Source organism: Papaver somniferum, chromosome 5 (assembly GCF_003573695.1).
Source record: "Papaver somniferum cultivar HN1 chromosome 5, ASM357369v1, whole genome shotgun sequence".
Taxonomy (NCBI): domain Eukaryota; kingdom Viridiplantae; phylum Streptophyta; class Magnoliopsida; order Ranunculales; family Papaveraceae; genus Papaver; species Papaver somniferum.
Window position 1 is genome coordinate 41606977 of NC_039362.1, and position 26772 is coordinate 41633748.

The following is a 26772-nucleotide window of genomic DNA, read 5'->3' on the forward strand; positions in this document are numbered from 1 at the left end:
AGCCCAAAACCATTTCATAGTTACAAACAAACCCACTAATCCCAAAGCACAATTAGAAGCCCAATAGCAATTTAGAGCCCAAATAGCTAGAAACTCCAAACACTCCCAGTCTCTGTGGATCGACCCGTACTTGCACGAGCTACAACTGACGACCGTGCACTTGCGGTATTACTGTAGGCCCGCGTTTCATTACGCTTCAATTTTATACGCTTTCCCGGGCCCACCAGAGATATGGTTATGGTGTTCATGAGGAAAGAAAGGTTCCCACGAGGTACATATCGACCCTTCTCCTTGCTTTGTGACCGAATTGACTCTGGAACGATCATTTCTCGGTTTAGGCCATAATCTTACGTATTGATCTCTCGAACTCAAACCACTCCCATGATCTTACAGATTGAACGACCATTTCTAAACGAATTGCTTGATCGAGCATCTGCTTATTCCACAATTTCAAGCATCTCAACAATCCAACTTGAATGTCTTATCTTGTGTACCAAAACTAAACCCTATATTACAAAATACACTCGTTCAGGTGGAAGGCATGTAAGCTGTGACACACACATGGTGGAATGGATCCAACTTTGTGATGTGTAACAATGGGACAAATATTCATTCGTCAACTAAAAAAAGAAACAATTACCACGAGAAAAGGGAAGACGGCGCCAGCCTTCGTCTTCCCAAACATCTTAACCGTTGGATCTCAAATAATTAGTCACTTGGAAATAGAGCTGGCAAACCAGCCAAAACCCGCGGGTTTGCCCGGCCCGGCCCGTAAAAAACCCGCACCGGCTCGGCTGGTGTCTAAACAAGCCGGTTTAGGGTTGGAGAAATGTCGGCTTGTGAGTAAACGGGTTAACCCGTCCCGGCCCGTAAAACCGCGGGTATAACCCGTGAACCCGTTAACCCCCCCACACGTGTCCCTCCAAAGTCCAAATACCCCCACTTGTCTCTTCGTCTATTATTTTGTTTCATTACAGTACCAGTCAAATATTTAATGAAATAAGAAAGGAGAACGAGACGAGTTTGTTCAGAGATTTAAAAAAAAAAGAAGGTGCAACTGTGTAATTTATTTCTCAGAAGTTCATGTATTCTCTATGTGAGCCAAGTCTCAATATCGGCGAAAGCAATGGGTCTGTTTGAATTGATTTTCACCTGATGCAATTGTTGATCTTAGAGAAGGGTTACAAGGAATAAGAGGAGAGAGCTGTATATACTCAAAAAAAGTTACAGGGAATTGATTTCATCTGATGCTACTCAAAACAAGCAAGTAAAATCGAACCCACCTTGTTTTTGCCAAAATTACATGTTTAATTGTGTTAATTTTGATATCGAAATGCAATTTTATTTTTAGGGTTCATAAGATATAGGGGTTTTTCTGTTTTGTATATTAATTAGGGTTTATAATCCAAATTGAAGATTTTGAATGATTAATTTGATGTGACAATGGTTCAATTAGGGTATACCGAGATTGGGTATTTCTTTCTGATTGAGTGAAATTGAATGAGATAAACATGATATGAATTATAATTACATCATGAATGAACGAAAATTGATGCCTCTATATGAACTCAGGTGTTGGTGGCGGTGGTTTGCAGTGATGTTTGTGTACTTGAGTTGTTGGTGTTTGAAATCAGGATTTGATGGTTGATGTTGAAGAAGATAGGAGAGAAATAGATGAGTTGTTCATATACGAAGAGATGACGGTTTGATTTGAATGGGTTTATGTCGGTGTTACCAGCCTGAAATGGAGGAGAAAATGAAGGTTAAGATTGGGTTTGTGCTGGATTGGGATTTGGCAACAGAGTGTATTGTAGTTCTTATAAGGGTTTAAAATGAAAGATATTGTCGAGATTTGGATGATTGGTGGAGGTGGAGGTGGCTATGTATTCGGGTGGTGTGTAGCCAAGATTACCAAGGGGTTATGGTGACGTGAATATGAGAAGCCGAGATGGGAAAATGGTGGTGTTGCAGGTGATTATCATGGGTTGTAGTTGTTGGTTAAAGCTTAAACAGGAGTCCTTGTAAATTTTTCATAAATTAAGTAAATTAATTTTTAATTAAACAAGTCGGGTAACCCGTAAGCCCGCAAGCTTTACCCGCTACGGGTGCGGGTTGAAGAAATGACGACTCGTTAAGAAAATCAACCCGCAAGCTTTGGCCCGTGTTAATCCGTATCCGCGTAACCCGTAACAAGCCAACTCCGGCCCGCCCGTTTGCCAGCTCTACTTGGAAACATCTTAGTGGACTATGGTTCTGCGAATCTTCATAATTACCACGTACCAAGACGAAGACCTCAACTTGAATCGACTTGGAAGTTTGATGGATTCAAGTCATTTCCTTTCTAATTCTTTCTTAAGACTAACTATAATTAAGTCTCTCTTTTTTATCTGTCGGTTTCCTCACCATGTATATTCAATTTTCAGTGATGGAGCTACTAATTTTGATTAAATTTCATTCTGAAATGAGAGACATTTAACAAAAGAACTTTCTTTCTGTAAATATTTTGTGTGGCTCACGAATACAATGAATGATCCAGGTATATTTTTTTCTCCAATTAGGTTATGTATTTAGCTTTACAAGAAATGGGTTGTTGCTTATTTCACTGTTTTCACTACAATTTCTTACTTGAATTGCTTGATTTCATACCAACTTTGAAGCAAAACATGTTTTATATGGGATAAGATTGTATTTTTAACAAAGGGTTTCTAGTCAAATTGTAAAATTTAACCGAGATTTTTTCATTTTCTTCCCTAGATAGAGAATATGATATTGATACACTGATCCAAGAAGCTCGAGTTCGTTGGCTAAAGCCGGTTGAGATCCAATTTATATTACTGAATCATGATGGGATTTACCCCTTTACTGAAGTTGTCCCTCAAAACCCACAGAGTAAGCTTCATATATCTTGTTTATCATTTTTGTACGTGATCTTTTAATAGTGTAACTTGCCACTTCGTATGAGTGTATTGTTGAGACTTGAAATGGCAAGATTTTTTTCTCATTAGGTGGTTCATTATTCCTTATCAATAAGAATGTGACCAAGTCTTTTCGTAAAGATGGTCATAATTGGAAAAAGAAGAGGTCCGGTAGAACTGTTGCTGAAGGTCATGAAAGACTCAAGGTTTGTTTGTTTATCTTTTGTAAGAAGACTACTACCTCCATTTCAAAAAGATAGGCTTGTTTCGTGCGTGATATATACATGAACCAAGCCTATCTTTTTGAAATGGAGGGCGTATTTTTCTAGTTTAGATCACACAATTCTTAGTGACGTTGTTCCGGTGTGTTTGTGGTGATGTTAGGTAGGAGGAGTTGAAGTTCTGAGTTGTTATTATGCACAAGGAGCAGAGAATCCTAATCTTCGTAGGCGAATATATTGGATGCTGGATGCGTAAGTAAAGATATATTGTTGGTAGTTCTGTAATTGTTTATTCTTAGATTAGACCTATACCTTTAAGATGCAATTTTTGTCAAACTGTCAGCCAGCTTTCCCTTCCGTTTACTATTTTAGTAGTCATTTGATTATATCTGTTTGCTTTTTATGCAGGGCATACGATCACATTGTTCTTGTTCACCACAGAGTCTATACAGATATCAACGAGGTTTGTGTTATATCCTAATTATATCAAAGAGAGCTCTTGAAAAAACCATCTGGATTTTCTTTTGGTCATGTTTTCAGCTTAAAGCATGATACGATGATTTCACATTTTTTTTTGCCTGATCAAGTATTTGTTAAGATGTATTCTTTTTACTTTTGTGTGTGTGTGTGTGTGTGTGTTTGTGTTATGCCAGTATGTTACTTCCAGAATAATGCAGTACTTCATAAGATTTTTCATAGAAATCAAATAAGACAACCCTATATCTTCATAAGATTTTTCATAGAAATCAAATAAGACAACCCTATATAAGCAGGAAAAAAAGGCTACTTTATTTAACGGTATCGGAGAACCTGCTTTTACGATTAATATCTGGATTCTACCGTCATTTAGTGCAGCACAAGCTGATAATCTATTGTGTACAAGGAATACTTTCTTCATGTACACAACATACATTATTGTTTTCATGATTCACTCATGGTTCTCTGCATAGAATGCAAGCTTGGTTTTGTACTTTATACTCGTTGAAACCTTTCCTTCTAATTGATGGGAAGCATTAAAGGATATTGTAACCAAGGAATTGGATTCCAAAATTTGCACATTGAAACTTCTGCAGACCTTGCTTGAGAATATTGTTTATTTCTTATGCCACTGTTACGCTTAACCTTCTACTGTAGTTGTCTCACATGATGGAGTTAAAGCTATTCAGTGCTCACATTTCATATGTTTCAGGGAAGACGCAATACTGAAGCAAGCTCAACACTGAACTTGACCTCTACATCAAATCCCGGGTTCCAAACAGCATCAATCCAGGCTGCTGCTTCTGCAGTTAGTGAGTCATATGGAACGTATCAAAATCCAAGTCCGTTTGGTTCGGGGTCCATGGATGTCATTCCTGATTTAATTGACGATAATAACCTCTTTGGTGTATGGGATTCTCCAGAAGACATTTGCAGTTTGATGGATGCTGAAAGTATTCGAGCAGAACAAAGAATGCTGGACGATTTGAATGGGAAATCAACAGATACAGATATTTTACTTTTTGACCAGGATGAACTTCTAGCAGTACAACCTGCAGCGGAGTACAGGGAAAACGTTGGTCATTCATGTGAAATTGTAAGTGAATGCACAGAAAGCAAAGAATTTGCATTATGAGAACTGATACAGATTCCAAGTTGAACTTTGCAATGCCTTGTAAGGACATGTTAGAATCTAGCATTACTAAATGGCATCTTCTCCGTGTGGTTTGTTAACCATCCTATTTCTTAGAGTTCTTATCTGCTTACAGGCATCATTTTTCTTGTCCTACAATTATTGTTATTGACTAATATAAATATATTGCCATTTTTAACTAAAGTTGAATTTATAATTTGCAGGAGAAGCCACAATCTTCTTTGGAACGGGACAAATATTCTACAGATCCCCACAAGCATAATGAAGAATATTCATACCAGTGGCAAGATCCTAGTGGTAATAACACACAAAATAGGAACATTGATATCCCCATATTTGGAGATACTTCAAATTTCCATCCTATCGCTTCTACCCAAGAAAGTTCCTTGCTTTATGCAGTTGGTAATTCTACAAAATTTTCTTACTCTTATGGATTAAGAACACATGAGGCCGATCCCAACTGCTACACCACATTGTTTGACGCAGAGACTCAGCTTGCTCCTGTTGAAGTAATATCAAGATTAACTGTTGCACAGTGTCAAAAGTTCAGCATTCAAGAAATATCCCCAGAATGGGGTTATGCCTCTGAGTGCTCTAAGGTATGCAGTTTCTGTTTGAGTCATTTGTATAAACTCCAGTGCATCGAATATATTTTCTTTCAAGTAACTGTTATTTTCATTGAATGCCTGAAAGTAAAACAATCCAACTACTCAATGCAGGTCATTATTACTGGATTATTTCATTGTAATTCATCAGCGCATTCATGGAAGTGTATGTTTGGTGATGTTGAAGTTCCTGTAGAAATTGTTCAAGAAGGTGTTTTCCGTCGCCAAACTCCTCCACAATCTCCTGGGCAGGTCACATTCATTCAAGAAGGTGTTCTCCGTTGCTATACTCCTCCAAAATCTCCTGGAAAGGTCACTCTGTGTATCACAACGGGTAATCGAGAAGCTTGCAGTCAAATAAGAGAGTTCGAATATTGCACAACTCCAACGGCCTCGATTCGGAATAATAACCTACCCAAAACAGATGGCATGAAGAGTGCAGAAGAACTGCAGTTGCTTATCAGATTTGTTCAGATGCTTCTTTGTGACTCATCAACTAAAAAAAAAGATGGTATTACATCAGGAACAAATGCACTGGAAAAATTAATTGCAGATGAATATTTATGGGAAAATTTGAAGCACGCGGTTCTCGTTGGCAGTGAGAGTGAATCCAGAATCATGGATTCACTTTTGCAAGAACTTTTAAAAGAGAAGCTGCCGCAGTGGCTTCACTCCAGATTTAAGGAAGGAGAATCTCCAGGTTCTACTAGTTTGAAGAAAGAACAAGAGATAATACATCTAGTTGCTGGATTGGGTTTTGAGTGGGCATTAAATCTGATTTTAAGTTCGGGGATTGGTATTAACTTCCGTGACACCAAAGGGTGGACCGCCCTTCACCATGCTGCCAATTTTGGAAGGTAAGTGTATATGGAAAGTTTCATATCTGTATTCTCTTCTATACAAATCATGATTAGTTCCTTCTGATCTCTATTTGTACTCTCTATTATTGGAGCAAAACCTTAAGTAGAGAATATTGATTATTTGGATTTTGGTTGTCATATAACAAACAGATTTGAATTTAAAACTATTGCCCTCTTGTCATAGGGAGGAAATGGTCGTTGCGCTGATAGTTGCTGGTGCATCTGCTGGTGCAGTGACGGATCCTACGCCAGAAGATCCAGTTGGAAAAACCCCTGGCTCAATTGCCATTTCAAGAGGACATAAGGGAGTAGCAGGTTATCTCTCAGAGTTGGCCCTAACTAGCCATCTTCGATCCCTTACCCTGGAAGAAAATGATCTTACTAAAGGACGCAGTGATGTAGAGGCAGAGATTGAAGTCGAAAGCCTCTCAATTGATTGCACCGACGATCACCACTCACTAAGGCAGTCTTTGACTGCAGTCCGGAATGCAGCTCTGGCTGCTGCACGTATACAAAATGCTTTTCGTGCACATTCTTTTCGTAAAAGGAAGCAAAAAGAGGATCTTGTTTCTGTTTGTGATGAATTCGGCATCACTGCAGCGGACATCCCTGCACTTTCAGCCACATCAAAGATGGGCTTCCCAAAGCTACGTGATCGGGTTTTACAAAATGCAGCTGTAGTTATTCAAAAGAAATACCGTGGTTGGAGCGGACAGAGAACATTTTTAGAGTTGAAGCGGAAAATAATTCTTATACAGGTACGCTTTACCTCTAATGGAAATGTTTGATTATTAGAAGCATAAATCCTTCAAGGTTTTGTGTGGAGAAGTGCCTCTGGGATCTTAACTTAACCTATAATTGTACGACTCTTTTGTTAAAGATCCATGCATATGTTTTGGCAGGCTCACGTGCGAGGTCACCAGGTCAGGAGGAAGTTGTTCAGATGGGCCGTTGGAATTCTTGAAAAGGTTTTGTTGCGGTGGCGCCGTAAAAGAGTTGGGCTACGTGGATTGCGACAAGAAACAGAGTCGGCTGATGCAAGTGACGATGAAGACATCCTCAAGGTGTTCCGAAAAAAGAAAGTTGATGTCACAGTTGAAAGAGCTGTTTCATGGGTGGTATCTATGGCCCATTCTCGCGGTGCACGCGGACAGTACTGCCGCCTCCTTGAAAGCTACCGGCAACAAGTTAAGGTAGGGATCTGACAGATTTCGTAAGCTGAATTGAACCAACTTGAACAGACAGTAGGATAATAACCATATTTCATTTGTTTTGCATTTCTCTCTTAAGCTTCCGAATTTGCGGGTTTTTTTCCTTCCCCTTTCTATAAGCTCGCATTTAATCAGAATTGCAGCTCCACTGATGAATTTGCTGAAATTTAATGCGCAGGTGGAATCATGTACAGAAACATCATCAGCTTCTCGAGACGATTCTGACTCCATGGAGACCAACAACAATGATGATTTCTTTCGGTTCCCATTATAACAAATCTGTAATCACACCTTATATGATCTCTGATTTGCACAAACCAAACGTTTCAAATTCTGTACATACACATTACAATGAGCCTGATATGTATTGGTATTAAGTAACACTCGACTTCCATACCGACCAGAAAAACTAATCCACTGTCGTACCCAAATCAAGTGAGTAATATTATATTTATCTTATCAGTATGATATACAGTATCTTTTTTTCTTTTTCTTTTCTTGAATCAAAGATTAGATCCGTCCCAAAGTGCTGAGGAAGCACTGAAAAGATGCATAAGAAGCAGCACTATAATACAATCTGACCAGATCGACCACCTCTACAATCTCCTCGACCTCCCTCACGACATTCCCGCAACAGGTGTATTTAGAGTGTAAGATACGTAACATGGTGGAAATAATAAACACGTGATGACACCTCGACTGCTCGACAGTATATATCCAACACGTGTCACTACCCCACGTTCCACTTGCTTCGTTGGAAGATGAAAAATGCTTTATCTTGATTCCTCTGTTTGGTAACACGAAAATAGAAGCAGCCATGACTGATGATAATAAAATTCTCATTGAGGTTAAGAAAATCAGCGATGATGATGGAAGTGGTAGTAGTAAAACAGTAGTTATATCTGGGGGCGATGATGAGCTTCCTCAGGTATGAAACAAATCCAAAATCTGGATTCTTTTTCAGTTTTTCTATTGGTTAATCGATGAATTCTTATCTATTATTGCTTTATTACTGATTGTTAGGACTAATATGTTAGTATGTTCAAATCCCCTGCTGTGTAGATGAGTAATTACTAGTTAGTTACTTAACTTAATATGTTTGATGATAACTCCATGGCACATGAGATTTGTTTCCGTGCCTCTCCGAAAGGTTGTTTCACTCGGCACGGATGTTCTTCATAGTGTAATAGAGTGTTAACTGTCAAGTGTGATTTCTTGCTTTGCGAGAGACTTGATTTCGCTGCATAACGTTTTCTCGTAGAATTATTTTGGAGTAGCTATTTAAAAAAAAAAGAAAAAAAAGAAAGAAACAACTAGAGCATTTGCCTAAGCTTGTAATTTTATATGTTGATACACAGATGGAGTTGTTAAATGAAGATAAAGTGTCTTCTACTAATAAGTTTCCAGCAGAACAACCAGTTGTTGATTCGAAAGAGACTGTGTGTTCTACGTTAGGCAATGTTGAAGTAGAGGAGAAAAATGAGAAAGGAATGGAAGAGATAGTTAAAGAACTTAAGAAAGTCCAGAAACAAAATTCAATAACTCATTGTCTACTTTCTGTTATGATATTGCTTACCGTAGCGTGGCAATTATCCGAGGTTTCACTCATATTAACGGTGAAGAATAAGTTTACAAACCCTTTTAAGTCAGTTGGGAATTTGATTAAAGGGGCTATCGCTGGTGGTGGTATTGGGGGTGTTAGGGAAAGAATTGTTGAAGGGAAAAGTAGCCGCGAAAATGATTCTAAATCAATAGTTTCAGATTTTTGTTCGCAGATTGAACCACCTCCTCTTCCCGAGCTAAGGATTCCAGATCTTGTGAATATGGACTTTCCTGGCTTAGGATCAAATGGTGGCAATGAGGTTGAATGATGGATGTTATTTTTGCTGTCATTCATAGGATTGAGTAATTAAATTAAAAACCTTTTCATCTGTAATCTGGTATGTGTTTGTAATCCTATTTCAGCCCTGTTTGGAATTGTCAGCTGTTGCTTTTGATTGAAACAACATAAAATGGTGTCAGTAGTGGCAAATCAGAATAATGTATGTTTGAATTTTAGCACAGCAGAGACAGTCATCACTGTACTCAACAAATGGCAGCTCACAGCCGTTTTGGACTGTTTATACAACCACTTTGCTTCTATGGCTACTACTCTTCCCCTAAATCTCTGACCAGATTCTAAATCTCATTCCCTGTAGCATTACAGAGTTGGATAATGTAAAGTTGCTTAGGCCACCTTATGAATTGGAGATAAAGCTCATTCTCTTTGGTATGGGTCCAAACAATCCTGTAGCCTGTAGGACAAGATGGTTTCCCCCGGACTTCTATCAAAAAAATTGGTTCCTAGTTGAGGACGATTTAACAAAAATGATAAGAGGCTTTTTCTAGTCTAAACATTTTTGTTAGAAAATAAACTCAACTTTTATCGCTAAAGAATCTCCCGTTCACTTTAGGCCCATCTCTTTTATGTGAGTATCATTTATAATATTATCTCAAAACTGCTCGCAAACAGATTAAAGCTCTCTCTTGAAAAATCATTTATCCTTTTCGGTCGGCTTTTCGCAAACAGATTAAAGCTCTCTCTTGAAAAATCATTTATCCTTGTCGGGCTTTTATCCCTGGCAAGCAAAGTACGGATAATATTGTTATTGTTCAGGAAATGACCCATACCATGCCGTCTATACAAGAGAGGAGAAAAAAAGAGAGGTTACATGGGCTTAAAAATAGATATGTCTGAAACCTTTGATAAAATTGAGTGGCCTTTTCTAGTGAAGATAATGGAAAAATTAGGCTTCGGCAAACCATAGATCGATCTAATCCTTTACTGCATCAGTAATCCATTTGGTGTTGTACTTGTTAATGGTTCGCCTTTTAGTTTCTTCAAACCAAGTAGAGACCTTAGATAGGGTGATCTTTTGTCGTCGTACTTATTCATTATGTGCATCGAGGGCCTTTCTAAAGTCCTAAGAGATGCGGAGGAAAACGAGATGATCAATGGTGTAAAGTTTGGCAAAGGTTGCTCATCTGTCACCCATCTTCTCTTCACAGATGATTGCCTCATTTTCATTAAAGCTGGAAAAAAAAGAGTGTAGAAATCTTCTGAAAATTTTGGATCTTTTTAGCTAGGTGTAAAAACTGATTTTGCTGAAAATAGAAAAATGGGTAGGTTGATGAGAAACGATTTTAAGCGCTAAATAAATGTACCGCACATGAGTATTCTAGATTCGAGAGATCAATCTGTACATTTTTGGCCTAAATCAAGAAATTGACGTCCCAATCTTGCTAATTCGTTCACAAAGGAAGAAGAAATGGATGGTCTCAGGGGGGGAAGTAGAGGAAGTGTTGAGATCAGATGGCAGACTCTGTGAGAGGTGAAGGTGTATAAACGTGTATCAGAAGATGGAACTTGCTTGAAGGTTGTAAGCAGTGTTTTCTGGATACTTGCGTTAATGGTTATGATTGCTTGTTCAGAAAAGATCAGAAAATCTATTTATGTGTAATCATGCATGTACATCCTGATCTCATAAGAAGTGAAAGTTGAGGAGGAGTGAGAAGGTGGAGAAAGTGTGAAAGAGGGAAGACTGGACGCTGCACCTTCACTTGTTAATTGTCCGCATTTCCTGACACTTTCTCATAACGGTTGCATTGCATACTGCATTGTCGTCGACTGCCAGATCAATTACCCGATGAACATCCCCATTTATGACATTGTTAATGTCTTGAGTGTCTTGGTAGAAAATACTACTTAGTTGTAAATGTGACTTGCATGATTAGGTTAACTTGCATGATCAAGGCTTACCTGCATGACTTCCTCTCACTTGACTATTGAAGTTGACGGGTTGTGAGAGTTCGTCGTGTCACAACTTGCATGTGTTGGAATATCAGCCTATTGATCATGCTTTATGATTCCTTATTAGCGGTAATCAAGTTGCATGTGAACATGCTTAATACTTTACGCTGATATATACTTCTATGCATGCTCTAGGATCACATATTCTATAACTGAAAATACTTAACATGAGGTAGATAGAAAGTACAAGTACATGCCTTAGATTTAGCAAAAACAATGGAATGAAACTTGTAGGCAGACACTTCCAATTCTATCATCTCTTATTCTTTAATGATAAAAAATTTATTTTTAAACAAGAGCTAGAATAGAGTGCACCTCATGTTAGGAAAGACATGTGTCATTCAACCTTCCATCAAGACAACCTCACATAACATTATTATAACTAGTATGTCATTCTAAATAGTTTAAGAGATACTTATTCTTATGTACCCATAAACATACATAATTAACATAAACAAATTTAACCTCACTGATTAGAAGTAGTACTAATCCATCTTAATGAATGCAATTCATGTTTTCTTGCTAAACCAACATAGAGACTAACATCTCCCACTTTGGGCAGCAACAAAACTTTTAGGTTTTAGAAAACTTTGTAAAACACACTTGGACTAGTAAGAATAAAAATCTATAGGTGGTCAACCCTTTTGGGAAAAATAATCCTTATAAATGAGCAAGCATTCATGTACAACTTACAATACGCTATAACTCGACTATGAAGACCCAAACAACATTTAAAAGACGCACATGCCATTTCCATAATCAGAAATCTAGACAGACAATCATTCTTGAGTTAATCTTTATTGACATACATTTTGTAAAGGACATTAGCCTTTATAACCCCAACAGATATCTCTTTTCAAAAGAGGTCTCCCAATGTCTCATTCTAGAGACTATAACATAATTTTGATCTCAAAAGAGATCTCCCAATGTCTTTCAAGAGACTACAACATTCTTCTGATCTCAGTAGAGATCTGCCAATGTCTTTTAGAAAGACTACAACATTCTTTCTCATGTTCTCAATAAATACCAACCATATATAAGCAGTTAAAACAAGACATGTTGAAATGCAAAGGTACGTATTCGATTATACCCAAGCAAAACATACAAGTTTCAGTCGTACAACTTAGACATATCAACAACACCCATAAAAGTTACATGCTCTTTAAACACCTTAGGACTCAAACCTTTAGTCATAGGATCTGCTAGCATATGTTCAGTCGGAACATAAGAAATATCAATTTCTCGATTCTTGATTTTACGCTTTACTAAGAAAAAGTTAACATATATATGTTTCGCTCTGCTTGTTCCTTAACTATCTTTTGCAAAACTAATTGTAGATTGATTGTCACAATAAAATTTCATAGGTCTAGATATCGAATCTATAGCTAAAAGACCTTTCATGAAATTTCTTAAACAAGCAACTTGAGTTGTTGCCTCGTAGCAAGCAATATATTCTGCCTCCATTGTAGACTGATCTTCAATGGATTGCTTGACACTTCTCCACGGAATAATGTAGTGATCTACACTACAGAACGGATGATCAGGCTCAATCTACAGGATCTACACTGTGAGATTGAAGGGTAAAACCCCAAAAGAGAAAGAAAAACACATCAACACAATTTCTATTTGATTATTCTTCAATTATAGAGGTCAATGACTTATAAGACTCACACTGGCACATGACGTTCACACACTCGCTAAAATACTACTTTTACTAAATAGCATACGGTCTGCCCTTAACTAGTGGACAGCCCATAACCGGTACATGACAAATTCCCACCCCTTCAAATTATCCTTGTCCTCAAGAATATGAACTGAGCTAGACCCATGAAGAGCACAATTGTCGTCTGATCTGTAGTCTTCAAGCTTGATTGAAGCCCTCCTTCAAATTTAATCGAAGATCCACCTTCAAAAATGTAAGTCTATTGTGCTTAACGCTCCAAGGAAAACAGATGGGTTCTATAACACCAGTACACGTCAAACCATCCAACTGATAAAAATCCCATGTGAATCCCACTAAGATGTCCTGCACTCAGTGTACCTGTAGAAAACAATTCAATTTTCCACCACAAAAATGCTACAATCATCCACAGTTTTGAAACACGAAGCACCGGAGCATGGACTGAATACACTTCATCCCTGCAAAGGAGTTGTGTTGATCTCAAAATATTCTTAGCATTTGGTAACACTGTTGAACTAGTTGCCCCAGAACTTACCAAGTAGCTTGCTAATAATCTAGGTACATACCTCTTACCTCGATCAAACAACATACAAATATATATATTACATCTCTGCTCATACGGTGGAAATATGAGATGCGCAGATTTTCACCACTGAATGCTCCTCAACCCTCGTAAAAACTCCAACTGGATACAACCCCTTGGTGGTGGATATACTCGCGACAAAAGTCGATAGCAGCACCAGGATACAAAGCGAGCATAACACAAAGACAACAACCCTATTCTGGAAAAATTCTCACTTACATGTGCACCTGTACCCTCATTCAACCATTCTACATAGGCATTAGGGAAACCATGTGCTCGAGTATTATCATCACCCCTGTTCCACCCAACTTCTATGTAAACCGGAACAACCCAAAGGCTCTTAGAATGAGAAGTCCATTTTTTGTAAAAATTGAAAACTGAGAAGTGAACCTTCACTGTAACACTTCGCATACTCCAAAACCCAGGTGGAACCAATCTGAATTTCCACCTCAGGTATCCATAAGAGCATACACCGCCATTAACCGGAACAAGCATCACTTTGATTTTCACCACCAGAAATTTTGTCCAGTAATAGTCCTTTGTAAGCACAATATGCAGGTTAACAAACAGAACAGGTGACTCCTCAATGAGCTTCACTTTTCCTCTATCAAAAAAAAACCGGCTACACCTGAATATATCACTTTTCCACAAAAATTCAACAAACAGCTTGTTAGAATCACTTCCTGCATCTCTTTAGCAAACACATAACCCATTGTATCTTGATAAAAAAATACCATAGTAAAGCAAGAGTATCTCCTAAAGTGAAACTCCTTGCCACGGTCAAACACCCTATATCCATAATCCAGGCCTTGATAATTCAGGAATAAATGTAAGAAAGTGTCTTGAATATAGTTGGACAATATAGTAAATAAAAGAAACCAGATTACACGTTCACTTCTCTTCGAAAGAACTAGTGACAGATCATTTGGTTTGTTTGATTCAACACAGATCCTCAATGATTCCCTCTGTAAAATTTCCAATTAGAAAAGAAACCCGCACTTCAGTTGTAAGACTAGAGAATTATCACCATGAAAACCCCAGCTGGTATTATTATGCATTTGATCCAAAAGTTCAAGTGCCTTCTTGCTGATAGACAGTTCAGCCATTCCAGTAATGAGTATGTTACAATACTCATTTCCCTTTTGAGGTATTTTCGCAACTGCTCTAGCTGTTCCAACTGCACCACTAATTGCAACCATATGGACCAACCCAGAATGAATACTAAACATCCTTTCCCGATCAAATACCCTTCCAGCACAATACATGCCACAATAATATAAACATTCTTCACTACCCATAAGTCTCATTACATAATCCGACGTATTGAGTAAACCATGTCCCATCTGTGAAATCTTATCATCTTTATTGGCTAAGATAATACCAATTAAGTCCTGAGACAAAAAATCTGAATGATATCCCTGTTTACAAATCCACTCGTGGGTGGTTACTTTCTTACCGTTCCGCAACAAAATTACACCAGTGGCAGCAAAACTTATTAAGTAACAATATAATTATACTCCAATTATGCATCTTTTACCTCGATCACACAACGTACAATTACCACCATGATGGGAGATAATATATTTATGTAATAACTTCGCAAGGTGAGTCATGAGATTAGTCTAGGGAACTTCTTCCAAAACAAAAATTTGTCAAACACTTGATGTGACATACTAATTCCAACCACCCATGTTGGTAGAAGTATCACTGGTCCATTTCTCTGAGATATTAGAACAAACAGCTTGCTACCAACATCATTCTCACCCATTTTAACAAACAGAAACATATACGACTTCGCAAAGAACAATTCAAAACCACAAGAAATAATTACACCAAAACTGAATTCAAAACTGTTTTTGTAGTAGTAGTACCTCTTATTGAATTCCAACAACCTTCCTCTATCAAAAATCATTCGACTATCATTAACACTAGTTGAAACATCACCAACAGAAGTAACCTGAGTTACGTTTGCTAAGAAATACAACCCCTTAAAACAAATGAAGTGGGATAATATTTGATTTACTTTATTATTCATAATCAACTTCAAATCTTCAAACTGCTGATGTTCATCCTTAAAGTTCATATGAAATGAATTCAAATTATTTACCTCAAGATTTGCAGCGCTTCTATTTTGAAAATCCACCACAAAATTAGCTCCAGGATTGAAGGGTTTACCTTCTTGGTAATGCAGAAACATCAAATTCTCCTTATGGCCATCACCAGTATAACCTTCCTCAACCAAAACTGTTACAATTGAATTCTTAAACATCAAATTAAATCTACACCCATGTTTGAAAACCAACTCATAACAATTGTCCCATGGTATTCATCAATGAAAACTGGCCCATCAACAAACCTTCCACGATCAAATATGGAACGAGTCAAATCAAGGTGGAGAGAAAGACAATTCTTACCATTCAGATCGAGGTGAGTAATGAAATCCTTGGAGAAATCAATTCTCTCTGGTGTTTCAACTTCTTCAAATGGTAAACTCCTACCAGTAAGTGAATCAACATCTTCAGATTCAACAAGGAAATATGGAGGAATCAACTCCAACTCAAGAGAATCATCATCTTCTTCTTCCGATGGGGTTGACGAATCTAGGCTAAAATCGGTGACCAACTCTGCGTGAATTGAGTCTTCAACAAATTCTTCGTTGCCAATTACATCCTGCATCTTCATTATTTCTGCAGCCTCAGCAACTTCGATTGAAGTTTCCTCCGATGTTGGTACCTGGTTAAATTTTCTTGTGTGAATCTCTATCTTCCTCTCTGCATGATTGATGAGGTCCAACAAATTTAGGAGATTCTGGTTCTGATTTGGCGAATTATTTCCAAATTCAATCCAGTAATCCAATCGAAGATTAATTAGTTCACAATTTGCACTCATTAAAGCACTAAAATCATCCATGATCATTCCAAGGAAATACCGTCTTTGATACCACTTGTAGTGATCTACACTACAGAATGAATAATCAGGCTCAATCTACAGGATCTACACTGTGAGATTGAAGGGTAAAACCCCAAAAGAGAAAGAAAAACACATCAACAGTTTCTATTCGATTATTCTTCAATTACAGAGGTCAATAACTTATAAGACTCACACTGACACATGTCGTTCACACACTCGCTAAAATACTACTTTTACTAAATAGCATACGGTCTGCCCTTAACTAGTGGACAACCCATAATAGGGACATGAAAAATAACACCTTTAGCGATCATAAACACATAACCATATGTGGATTTTAGCTTAACTGAGCCCATGAAATCGGAATCTGAAAAGCATTCAGCTTCCAATTCATTTGATTTATTGTACACAAGCTGAAAATGCTTAGTTCTCCGCAAATATCTAAGCACTTTCTTCACTGCTTTCCAATCTAATTCACCTGGATTGTGTTGGTAACGTCCCAACACACCAACAACGAAAGAAATGTTTGGACGAGTGCAAATTATGGCATACATCAAATTGCTAATAGCTTATGCATACTTCTTATAGTCTACTCGACTCCTTTCGGGATCTGATTTAGGACATTGCAATCGATTAATAATGCCACCCTTCACAATAGGTGCTTCACCCAGTGCACAGTTCTGCATTTCAAACCTCTTGAGTATCTTCTTGAGACAAACCTAATAGACCTTATTTCTGTCCCGATGTTCGAATACCAAGAACATAAGAAGCTTTTCCCAAGTCTTTCATTTCAAAATTGGTTGCAAGAAAGTGTTTAGTATCATGCAACATATGAATATTGTTGCTAGCGAGCAAAATATCATCAATATACAGAATTATAATGATAAATTTTCTCCCACTAGATTTCAGATATAAGATCTATCAACTTCATTCTCAACAAAACCATAAGATGACACTACTTGATCGAATTTCAGATACCACTGACGAGATGCTTGTTTTAATCCATATATAGACTTCTTTAAGCAACAAACCTTACCTTCTTGACCTGTAGATGCAAAACCTTTCGGTTGTTCCATATATATGTTTTTATCAAGATCACCATTAAAAAAAGACGTTTTCACATTCATTTGATACAATTCAAGGTCAAAATGAGCCACCATTGCCATGATAACTCTAAAGGAATCTTTGTTAGAAACTAGAGAGAAAGTTTCTTCATAATCAACACCTTCTTCTTGAGTACATCTCTTGGATACAAGCTTATCCTTATACCTTTCGATACTACCATCAGCATTCCGTTTGATTTTGAAAATTCATTTACAACCAACTGTTGTTGCACCTTCAGGAAGATCTACCGTATCCCATACGCCATTATTTTCCATTGATTGTAGTTCTTCATTTGTGGAAGGAATCCAAAAACGATATTTCTTTCCATTCACTTCCTGTGAATATGTCAATAGTTTTTCTAAATCATCAGCGTTCACATATGATTCTACCATGAAGGTACTAATACCCGGTTTGACGACAGTTCTTCTTGGTGTAGCAGATCCACGGAGAACCATTTCTTCCTTTTCAGCAGCTCTAGATGATTCTGGAATGTCCGATGTTGATTCTTTTCGAACTTCAGTTGTAACCAGATCTGTAGGATTCTCTTCTTCGAATACAGTTTGTCGAGACTCACTTCCACTAATTTGATCATTCTCCAGAAACTTAGCATTATTAGTTTCAGCAATTTCGAAAGGCCTAGAAGGACAATAAAATCTATAACCCTTTGATCTGTTTGGGTATCCAACAAAAAAACAACTTATGGTGTACAAATCAAGTGACTTTTCAGAAGGATTGAATAGTCTAGCTTTCGCTACACAACCCCAAACATGAATATGATTTAGACTAGGTTTTATACTTGTCCAAAGTTCATAAGAAGTCTTAGAAATTAGTTTAATGGGTACACTATTCAGAATGTATACCGCTGTCCTTAAAGCTTCTCCCGAAAAGGATTCATGCAATGTAGAGTTACTTAACATAGTGCGAATCATATATTTATAAGTTCTATTACGTCTTTCAGCAACCCCATTTTGTTTCGGTGATCCGGGAGTAGTAAACTGAGGTACAATGCCATGTTCTCGCAGAAATTCAAGTAGATTTCCATGAGATTTTCCACAGAAATCAGTTTTTCCATAATACTGTTCTCCCCTATCCAATCTCAATACTTTAATTTTCTTCTCAAGTTGGTTTTCAACTTCTACCTTGTAGGTTTGGAAGACTTCTGAAACATCTGATCTCTCACGAATGAGATAATCATACCCATAACGAGAATAATCATCTATAAATGTGATGAAGTATCTCTGTCCACATCTAGAAGCAATCGTAAAAGGACCAAAAATATCTGTGTGTACAATCTGAAGTAAGTCTTGACTTATAATAGCTGTTTTGTTTCTTGATTTAACAAACTTCCCTTTAATACAAGCTACACATATACTGAAATCTGAAAAATCTAGTTGCGGTAGCATCTTTTCCTTTATAAGCCTTTTCATTCAATCTTTAGATATGTTCCCTAAACACTGATGCCACAACATAGAAGAATTTTCTGAGTTTAAGCTTCTTTTAACCCCCTTAGAAGTATCAACATTCATACAAGACGTTGAATTCACATATTAAATATCAACATTCATCTTGTATAGATTATCTTTATTCGATCCAAAACCAACCAGTTTAGAGTTACGAAACATACAAAAACAACCACCACTGATAGAAAAAGTAAAGCCTTTGAAGTCGAGTCTACCAACTGATATCAAAGATCTTCTTACAGTAGATACATAAAAAACTTAAAAAGATCCAAAAAATTCTCGGAATCCAGAGGTAGATGCACATTTCCAATATCTTTAACTTCTACTCCTTGAGCATTTGGCATGTATAGACACCGCTCCTCCTTACTTAGATTCCTCTGGCTTGTGAACTCCTGCAAGGAATTAGCAACACGAATGGTTGCTGCGGTGTCTTACCACCAAGTATTCAAAGGAGTACTAACAAGATTAATTTCAAAGCACATCATATGAAAATCAGTGCCTTGTTGTTTCTTTTTTAGCCAATTCTTATACTTAAAACAGTCCTTCTTCATATAGCCTGGCTTCTTACAGAAATGACACTTAAATGTAAACTTTTTTACCATCCTTATTAACTTCTAACTCATTGTTTGGTGTTTACTTTTTCTGTTCTCGCGGTTTCTTGTTCTTTCATGATTTCTTGAAATTTTTTCTTGCTAGGACCAACCGTAGTAAAATGTGCATACTCTTTAGGTTCACATCTTTGCCTTTCCTCTTCTTGCATACAATGAGCAATTAATTCATTTACATCCCATTTTCTGTCACAAGTATTATAGTTAACCTTGAAAGTCTCGAACTGCTTGGGGAGTGAATTAATTGCAAGTCGTACTAGAAAATCATCATTTAGATTCATATCCAAACCCCGTCATTTGCATACCAGATATGTCATTTGAAGAATGTGATCTCGAATACTACCACCGTTGTACCGCATTGAAGTCAGCTGACCCATATGAGTACCAATCATAGACTTCGCTCAACTCATAAATTGTGACTGAATAACTTCCATCAGCTCTTTAGCAGTATCTTTTATTGGAATTCCACCTCGAATGGCATCAGGAATTGCACCTAGAATGATCATTTATGTTTGCCTTTTCCTATTTATGGAAATATAGTTATTCATTTATAGTAGAAGTATCGACAAGCATTTATTGTTTAGGTTCTCTTAGTGCTATGTTATATTCCAAGTATCCAAGGGCTATATCAAGATGCGACTTCCATTTGAAGTAATTTGTGCCATCAAGAGGCTCAATACCATCCAAATAACCTTGAACTAGTATAGGATTCATTGTAGCTGAAATATGCATGTATTCCGTATGAGTGATATGTATGTATTGAAACATAAAATATTTTTGAACATCATGATAACAACATGCTGATTTCAGACTCGATACAACCACAACTTCACCTTTGGGTAAACTTGTGATATACCAAGTCTAAACAAAAAACAAGACTAATCATCTTATACATAGTATTCTACGGATCTTTTAAAGACCTATCATTTACTATGTATAAGTAGACTACCTTACTCCATTACATATGTGACAAGTATGATAACCTTTGGGTATCGTCATACGAACAACATTTGAAACTAATTTTACATAGTCCTTTCGTAACAAAAATATGCAGCTTTTATCTGTTCCCAAAGTATCACTTTGGCGACACATAGAAACGATCAAAGTTACATCAAGACTACTACAAGGCTTAAAATAATTCTTTAGATATGCCTTGTAACATGATGAAAACAAAACACATATCTTACATGATTTGAATCTAAGGAGTTCATATCTAAACTAGCATGTGAATTGCTGAAATTTCATAACAGTCACCATAATTTGTGAATCAAGTTCTGTAGAATATATTATACCTAAGACTCTGATACCAATTTTAGAATATCATCATATTAATCATGCTTTACAGTTCCTTATTAGCTGTAATAAAGTTGTATGTGAACATTCTTAATAATTTATCCTGATATATGGTTATATGCATGCTCTAGGATCACATATTCTACAGCTGAAAACACCTAACATGAGGTAGATAGGAAGTATAAGTACATACCTTAGATTTAGCAAAAACAGTAGAATGAAACTTGTAGGAAGACACTTCCAATTCCATCATCCCTTATTCTTTAATGATGGAAAATTTCTTTTAAAAAAAAAAGCTAGAATGGAGTCCACCTCATTCTAGGAAAGACATGTGCCATTCAACCTTCCATCAAGAGTTGGAAAAAAACCTCACATAGCATTATTATAACTAGTATGCCATTCTAAATAGTCTAAGAGATACTTATCCTTATGTACCCTTAAACATACATAATTAACATAAACAAACTTAACCTCACTGATTAGGATTAGTACTAATCCATTTTAAGGAATGCAAATCATGTTTTATTGCTAAACCAACATAGAGACTAACAACATGAACCAATGATGTGGAACGTGGTAGTTGCTGAGTAAGTACAACACCATGACATGTGAAAAAGTGGTCATGAGGAGCGGAGGAGAGAACATGTAGTCATCTCAGCAACTAAACATGTGTTGTTGGTCGTGTATGTAAGACCAACGTTAAATAAACATTTCGATCAATCACGCGCAAACTAGGCTACAAGTGGGTCATGAGTGGTAAGTCAAGCACTACTTTTCATGATATCAACTAGAGGTGATGGGTGGTCATGAAAGAGTGGAGAAATATATGAGTATGGAAGTAGTCATTCATATGTAAGAAGGACATATGGTCTCATAATCACATTAAACTACCTTTTAAAGGAAAGAGTGAATGGAAGTTTATGTTGCTTAAACGGTTTTCCTAATAAAGTTTTTTTTAGGATATCCAAAATTATGTTAGGGTTTTGGTCAAAGGTTCTTTTAGGAATTTATTCCATATCTTCTTCCTTTTAAGTTGGAAGATTTCATTCCTCTAAGCAAGCATTTCATTTACAATATTTATCATGTCCTCATCAAGTCTTTCCAGTAAAGAAAATGATGTCTAGACTGTTCTCTTTCCCTTTAAGAAAGTTCGTTTTGGTTCCTCCGATAATAATATGTGTCAAGACAAACGTGATTCCTCGTCCGATATGAATCCTACTGTTTCTCATTTTGAAAAACTCTCATTAACTATGAATCTTGTCTTGGAACAAGTACGTGCTTTGAAGAGTGAACTCGAATCTTCAATCAAAAGACTTGAGGACAAGATGGATAATCTCGAATCCAGGATTGATCTAATCGAAGATGAGCTTGATGATTATAGGGAATATGAGAAGAGTCTTCAAAGTAAGTGAAATGATTTTCGTTTCTTGCTTAAATAATGTCTAGAAAACTTCTTATGAGAATTTATTCTTGTATTTTAGAAGGATAACTAGGGTCTGGAATAGCAAATATTGTGATAACACATAGCTATTGCCAACGATTTTCATCTTGCAGTGTTTTTAGATTTATTTATTTAAATTCTAAGTTATTTGGAAAATGATTTTGCAGTACTAAACTTTATTGGTTTTATATATTGCAAAAAATGTTATGGATATGTGTGTTTACGTCTATGAACTATGGTTGTCCCATATATGTCAAAAGTCAAGTCTATTATGCCAGTATGCAAATATTGATAAAATACAGAATTAACTTTTGAGTATTCCGTAGTATTGATATTTCCCTAATCCACTTCTATGTGAAAGTAATGTATGACTCCGTAATTTTTCTTATGTTGAGCATTTCCGATTAAATTAATCATTAAGGTTCCTTTGTGGTTATTTAATTGAGTTTACTGGCTACAAATTCATGTTTCATGTGATTTGTCAATGTCCGAAGAAATCCTTCTTTTCTTGTAAAAGTAAGGTCGCTCTTGTTGTTCTTTCGGGAATGACATTTTATGGGGGGAGTTCTTAACTGAACTTGTGCTTTATTTTCAAATCTTTGTGGGAGTGCGGTTGTGGAATATTTGCAGGAGTTATCTTATATCTTTATAAACTCCTTTATGAATACACTAAGTTTCGACTATGTGAAATCATCGAAACAAAGTTGATATGTTCTCTTTTAGTCATGAAGTATCTCTTTGAGAATTTCATTATTGATCCCATTAATTTTCGTACCTTTGCCAATTTATATTGACAAAAAGGGGGAGAATTATTTTGTAGTTCACACTACATACATATGGTTTATGGATCATTATGTAAGGGGGAGTGGTTTTCATTGTGGGATGAAGTATTGACTAAGGGGGAGTGATACATATCGCCGTAATATTATTGTCAAAGTTGTGATACAATTGAACTTTGATGTTGTGTAATAATACTATGACACTGTATAACAATAATTAAGAGCATCTGTTTTCTTATTATTATGGTTACGGATCTTCAAAAACTATGATGCTGAGTTGAACACGTTCAGAATCACTGGAGTACTTGGAGTGACGAAGAATTCAAGGAATGTTGAAGAACCAAGGAAATCAAACATTTGGATGAGAAACTACAAAGTTTATTTATTTTGTAATCCATATGTATTGATAGTTTTGTCACTAAAATTGACAAAGAGGGAGATTGTTAGAGAACTGCTCGGTCGAACTCGCAAGTGTTTCTATCTCAAGCTTGTTTGTCAAGTTTAGTTGTAAAAATTATAAGTCTTGATTTCCAGTTTACTTATAGCCATGTCTCGGATTAGGATATAATGTGTAGTTGAGCTTTAGACTTCACCGCGTCCATCGATTGAAGACGAATATCTACTGAGGAGAACTTAGAGGAACTTCATCAACAAAAGGTATGTGGAGACTTGAACTCATCTATCACTCAGAAGTCTATTATATTTTATCTCCTATTGAGACAAAGTCGTATAGCTATATAGACTTTACATTATACACATTTCATATTTCGAGTTGAGTTTAACTCGTTTAAATATTTCTCGAAATATGTGTTGGAAAGTCTTTTGTTTTAACTACGTTCATCATGATTTGTGTGAGACAGTCATTTGATGTAGACTCGGAATATTTCGTATTGATCATTTGATCACTTGAAAATTGTTTATAAGCTAATAGTTTGTGTGAGACAGTTATTGTCGTCTTCTGAGGATGTTTCAATGATTGAAATGGGATTTTAGAACAATTAATCATTGTATGGATATAGCACATCATGCATACCCATATGAAAACTGTTGTAAGAATAATTCAGGCCCGGGAACCAAGTTTGCATACCCGTAGGCGAACGTTTTTAACTGTCAAAGTCCGGGAGCTAAGTTTGCGTACCCATTTGCAAACTGTTTCACCTGAATTCGGTCTGGAACGACAGTATGCGTACCCGTTTGCGAACTGTCGGAAAAGATCAAAGTTCGGAGCTTAAGTTTGCGTACCCGTATGCAAACTTATGTGGTTAAGTTCTAAAATCGGTTAAGTATGATTTGATATTCATGAAAAAAATACATTTATCTACTAAGGAATGCAATCTTTGCAAACCGTCGCTAAAATGTTCATGATATGATTCTTTTGAATCAATTCGATTTTGCTTCAATTGTGTCTTGTATACTTCTATGAGAATATAAACAATTGAACAACTCTATGAGTAACACAATTAGATTCATTTGATTATCGTTTTATCTGGAAGTGTTAAGATGAACATTCTTAAGTCAAAAGTGTTCATATGGCTAACTTCGGTTAACTGTTATTGAGCCAACTCAATATACACGTTTAGGTACGGTTAACCATATTTAAATGAAGGTATATTTCATTTGTGTGTAACAAGATAAGACCATCTAACGGTGGACAGATATTATCTTGAATCTTAAATCATGTTTCATCCAACGGTGAATATTGATTGCTTTGTTCCAAAGTTATCAAACCCTGATTTGAAGACTATATAAGGGAGAACTATAGAAACTGGGAAACCTAATCCCCACACCTCCTGTGTGATACTAGTCGCGACTAGAGTCGATTCTCCTTTAATCTAGGTTTTTCCTAAAACCATTATAGGTTAACGACTTGAAGACTTCATTGGGATTCTGAAGCCAGACCCAACTATTTTCTCTGTAGTTGCGTTTTCTGATCTTACTTTTTCAATCGTATTGAGTACTATCTTCTCTCGAGATGTATCTCCGATAGGTAAGATATAAAAAGTAATCACAAAGCTCTTCGTCTCATTCTTTGTGATTCCAGAATAACTTGTTCTACTACCATATAGTTAAGTTATTGTGAGGTGCTTGATATTTCTAGGCTGTTCTTTGGGAATATAAGACCGTATTATCAATTGGTTCATGTTCACCTTGATTTATCAAAAGATGGAACAAAAACTTCGTGGGTATTTTTGTGGGAGACAAATTTATCTACAAAATAGACTTTTCTGTGGGAGACAGACTTTTTTATCAAGTCTTCGACTTTAGGTCATAGAAACTCTTAGTTGTGTGTGATATCAGCTAAGGGAACCAAGTGCGTAGAGTCTTGCTGGGATTCAGAGGCGTAAGGAACGCGACTGTACCTTAATCAGTGTGAGATTGATTAGGGATCAACTACATTCCAGTCCGAAGTTAACTTGTAGTAGGCTAGAGTTTGTAGCGGCTTAATACAGTGTGGTGTTCAAATCTGGACTAGGTCCCGGGGTTTTTCTGCATTCGCGGTTTCCTCGTTAACAAAACTTCTGGTTTCTGTATTATTTCTTTTCCGCATTATATATGTTTATATAATTGAAATGTCACAGGTTGTGCGTAGTTCAATCAATTGGTAAATCCAAACTTTGGTTGTTGATTGAAATTGATTGACACTTAAACATTGGTCTTTGGTACTGTTTAAGTTATTTCTCATAATAATCAGGCTCATGGATTCTATCTGTTTGATTTGTTGATTACATTGAGAAACATAGATATAACTCTTGGGTATATTTCCTTGTTTGAGTCTGACTGTCTTGATTTTTATGGAATTATATTGGAGTTAGTCCATACAGATTGCCTAACGAAATATTGGGTGCGGTTGTTAGACCCATGCTTTTTCACTAAAACTCTCTTAAACACTTCTAAGACTTCATTGATCACTTAAACACTTATGTGTGCGCATCATGATTAAACTCTTAAGTGTTTGAATGAACATGAAGTTTCTTTTAGTTTTTTGTCTAACTTGCCAAACCGGTCATTATACAAGGTTCAGTAACCGTACCTAAGTGTATATTCTTCTGTTATATTTTTCAAGAATAGTGTTTGCTTGATTCTCAAGGTATCTTAGGTTGAATTCTAAGCAACCCCTGGTCTTGGAAAACCTATAAATAAAGATACTCTTTCACGTGGGAAATTAATCCCGACACTTTGTGTCCTAGTTGATTCTAGAGTCATCCTCTATTGACCTAGGTTTCCTCTGAGAAACATAATTAAATCTACGACTAAAAGACTTTATTTTGGGGATTCGTGAAGCAAGGTTCAACTACCTTTTCCTTGATAGTTCGTGTATCCTGAACTTGCTTTTCAGTTATCGAGGTTTTCGTAATCACTTTCAGGCAAGATAGATGAAAATGGCAAAGTTATCTTCGTCTCAGACTTTGTGGTTCCTCAAGATAGAAATCTGAAAACTGATCTTAGTTGATCTTTTGAAGATTGTTCTTGAGAGGTTGTAACACCCCGATTTTTGGGCCCGGATCCTGCCCGAATCCATTGCCCGAAAACCCGAAGTGCTACTTCGATACTATATCCGAAGCCCGGCTACTAAGCCCAAGCTCATTAAGTAATTCATTTGGGCTTAATTAATTCATGTTC

At 36.6% G+C, this 26772-nt stretch overlaps 3 protein-coding genes across 5 annotated transcripts; 2 read left to right on the forward strand and 1 right to left on the reverse strand.

Annotated features, from left to right (window-relative positions):
- The first annotated feature begins 2287 nt into the window (after positions 1-2287).
- On the forward strand, positions 2288-7919 carry LOC113281456 (calmodulin-binding transcription activator 4-like). 3 transcript variants are annotated; one of them, XM_026530191.1, is made up of 12 exons: positions 2288-2536; positions 2755-2889; positions 3006-3121; positions 3300-3388; positions 3545-3599; positions 4326-4709; positions 4970-5168; positions 5253-5365; positions 5486-6228; positions 6416-6989; positions 7134-7424; positions 7621-7919. In XM_026530191.1, the coding sequence occupies exons 1-12, from the start codon at positions 2524-2526 to the stop codon at positions 7714-7716; spliced, it is 2808 nt and encodes a 935-aa protein (XP_026385976.1). In that variant the 5' UTR covers positions 2288-2523; the 3' UTR covers positions 7717-7919. The 3 variants fall into 3 exon arrangements, with proteins under 3 accessions (XP_026385976.1, XP_026385977.1, XP_026385975.1); XM_026530192.1 differs by having other exon boundaries at positions 4970-5063; XM_026530190.1 differs by having other exon boundaries at positions 4970-5365.
- Positions 7920-8197: 278 nt separating this feature from the next.
- On the forward strand, positions 8198-9474 carry LOC113277384. The gene is made up of 2 exons (XM_026526499.1): positions 8198-8370; positions 8801-9474. Exons 1-2 carry the CDS (start codon positions 8260-8262, stop codon positions 9311-9313), a joined length of 624 nt encoding a protein of 207 aa, XP_026382284.1. The 5' UTR covers positions 8198-8259; the 3' UTR covers positions 9314-9474.
- Positions 9475-13143: 3669 nt separating this feature from the next.
- Positions 13144-17632, reverse strand: LOC113278981. Its single transcript, XM_026527697.1, has 4 exons — positions 17503-17632; positions 16716-16944; positions 15971-16515; positions 13144-15800 (listed from the first exon to the last, which is right to left on the reverse strand). Exons 1-4 carry the CDS (start codon positions 17630-17632, stop codon positions 15166-15168), a joined length of 1539 nt encoding a protein of 512 aa, XP_026383482.1. The 3' UTR covers positions 13144-15165.
- Between the last annotated feature and the right edge of the window lie 9140 nt (positions 17633-26772).

Coding starts and splice junctions, on each gene's coding strand:
- LOC113281456 (XM_026530190.1), top strand. Junction 3,389..3,544: donor ATATATTGGATGCTGGATGC/GTAAGTAAAGAT, acceptor CTTTTTATGCAG/GGCATACGATCACATTGTTC. Junction 5,366..5,485: donor ATGCCTCTGAGTGCTCTAAG/GTATGCAGTTTC, acceptor TACTCAATGCAG/GTCATTATTACTGGATTATT.
- LOC113278981 (XM_026527697.1), bottom strand. CDS start 17,632: ATGGCAATGGTGGCTCATTTTGACCTTGAATTGTATCAAATGAATGTG. Junction 16,945..17,502: donor TGCATCTACAGGTCAAGAAG/GTAAGGTTTGTT, acceptor AACACAATCCAG/GTGAATTAGATTGGAAAGCA. Junction 16,516..16,715: donor CCACTAGTTAAGGGCAGACC/GTATGCTATTTA, acceptor TTCATTCTGTAG/TGTAGATCACTACAAGTGGT.
- LOC113277384 (XM_026526499.1), top strand. CDS start 8,260: ATGACTGATGATAATAAAATTCTCATTGAGGTTAAGAAAATCAGCGAT. Junction 8,371..8,800: donor GCGATGATGAGCTTCCTCAG/GTATGAAACAAA, acceptor GTTGATACACAG/ATGGAGTTGTTAAATGAAGA.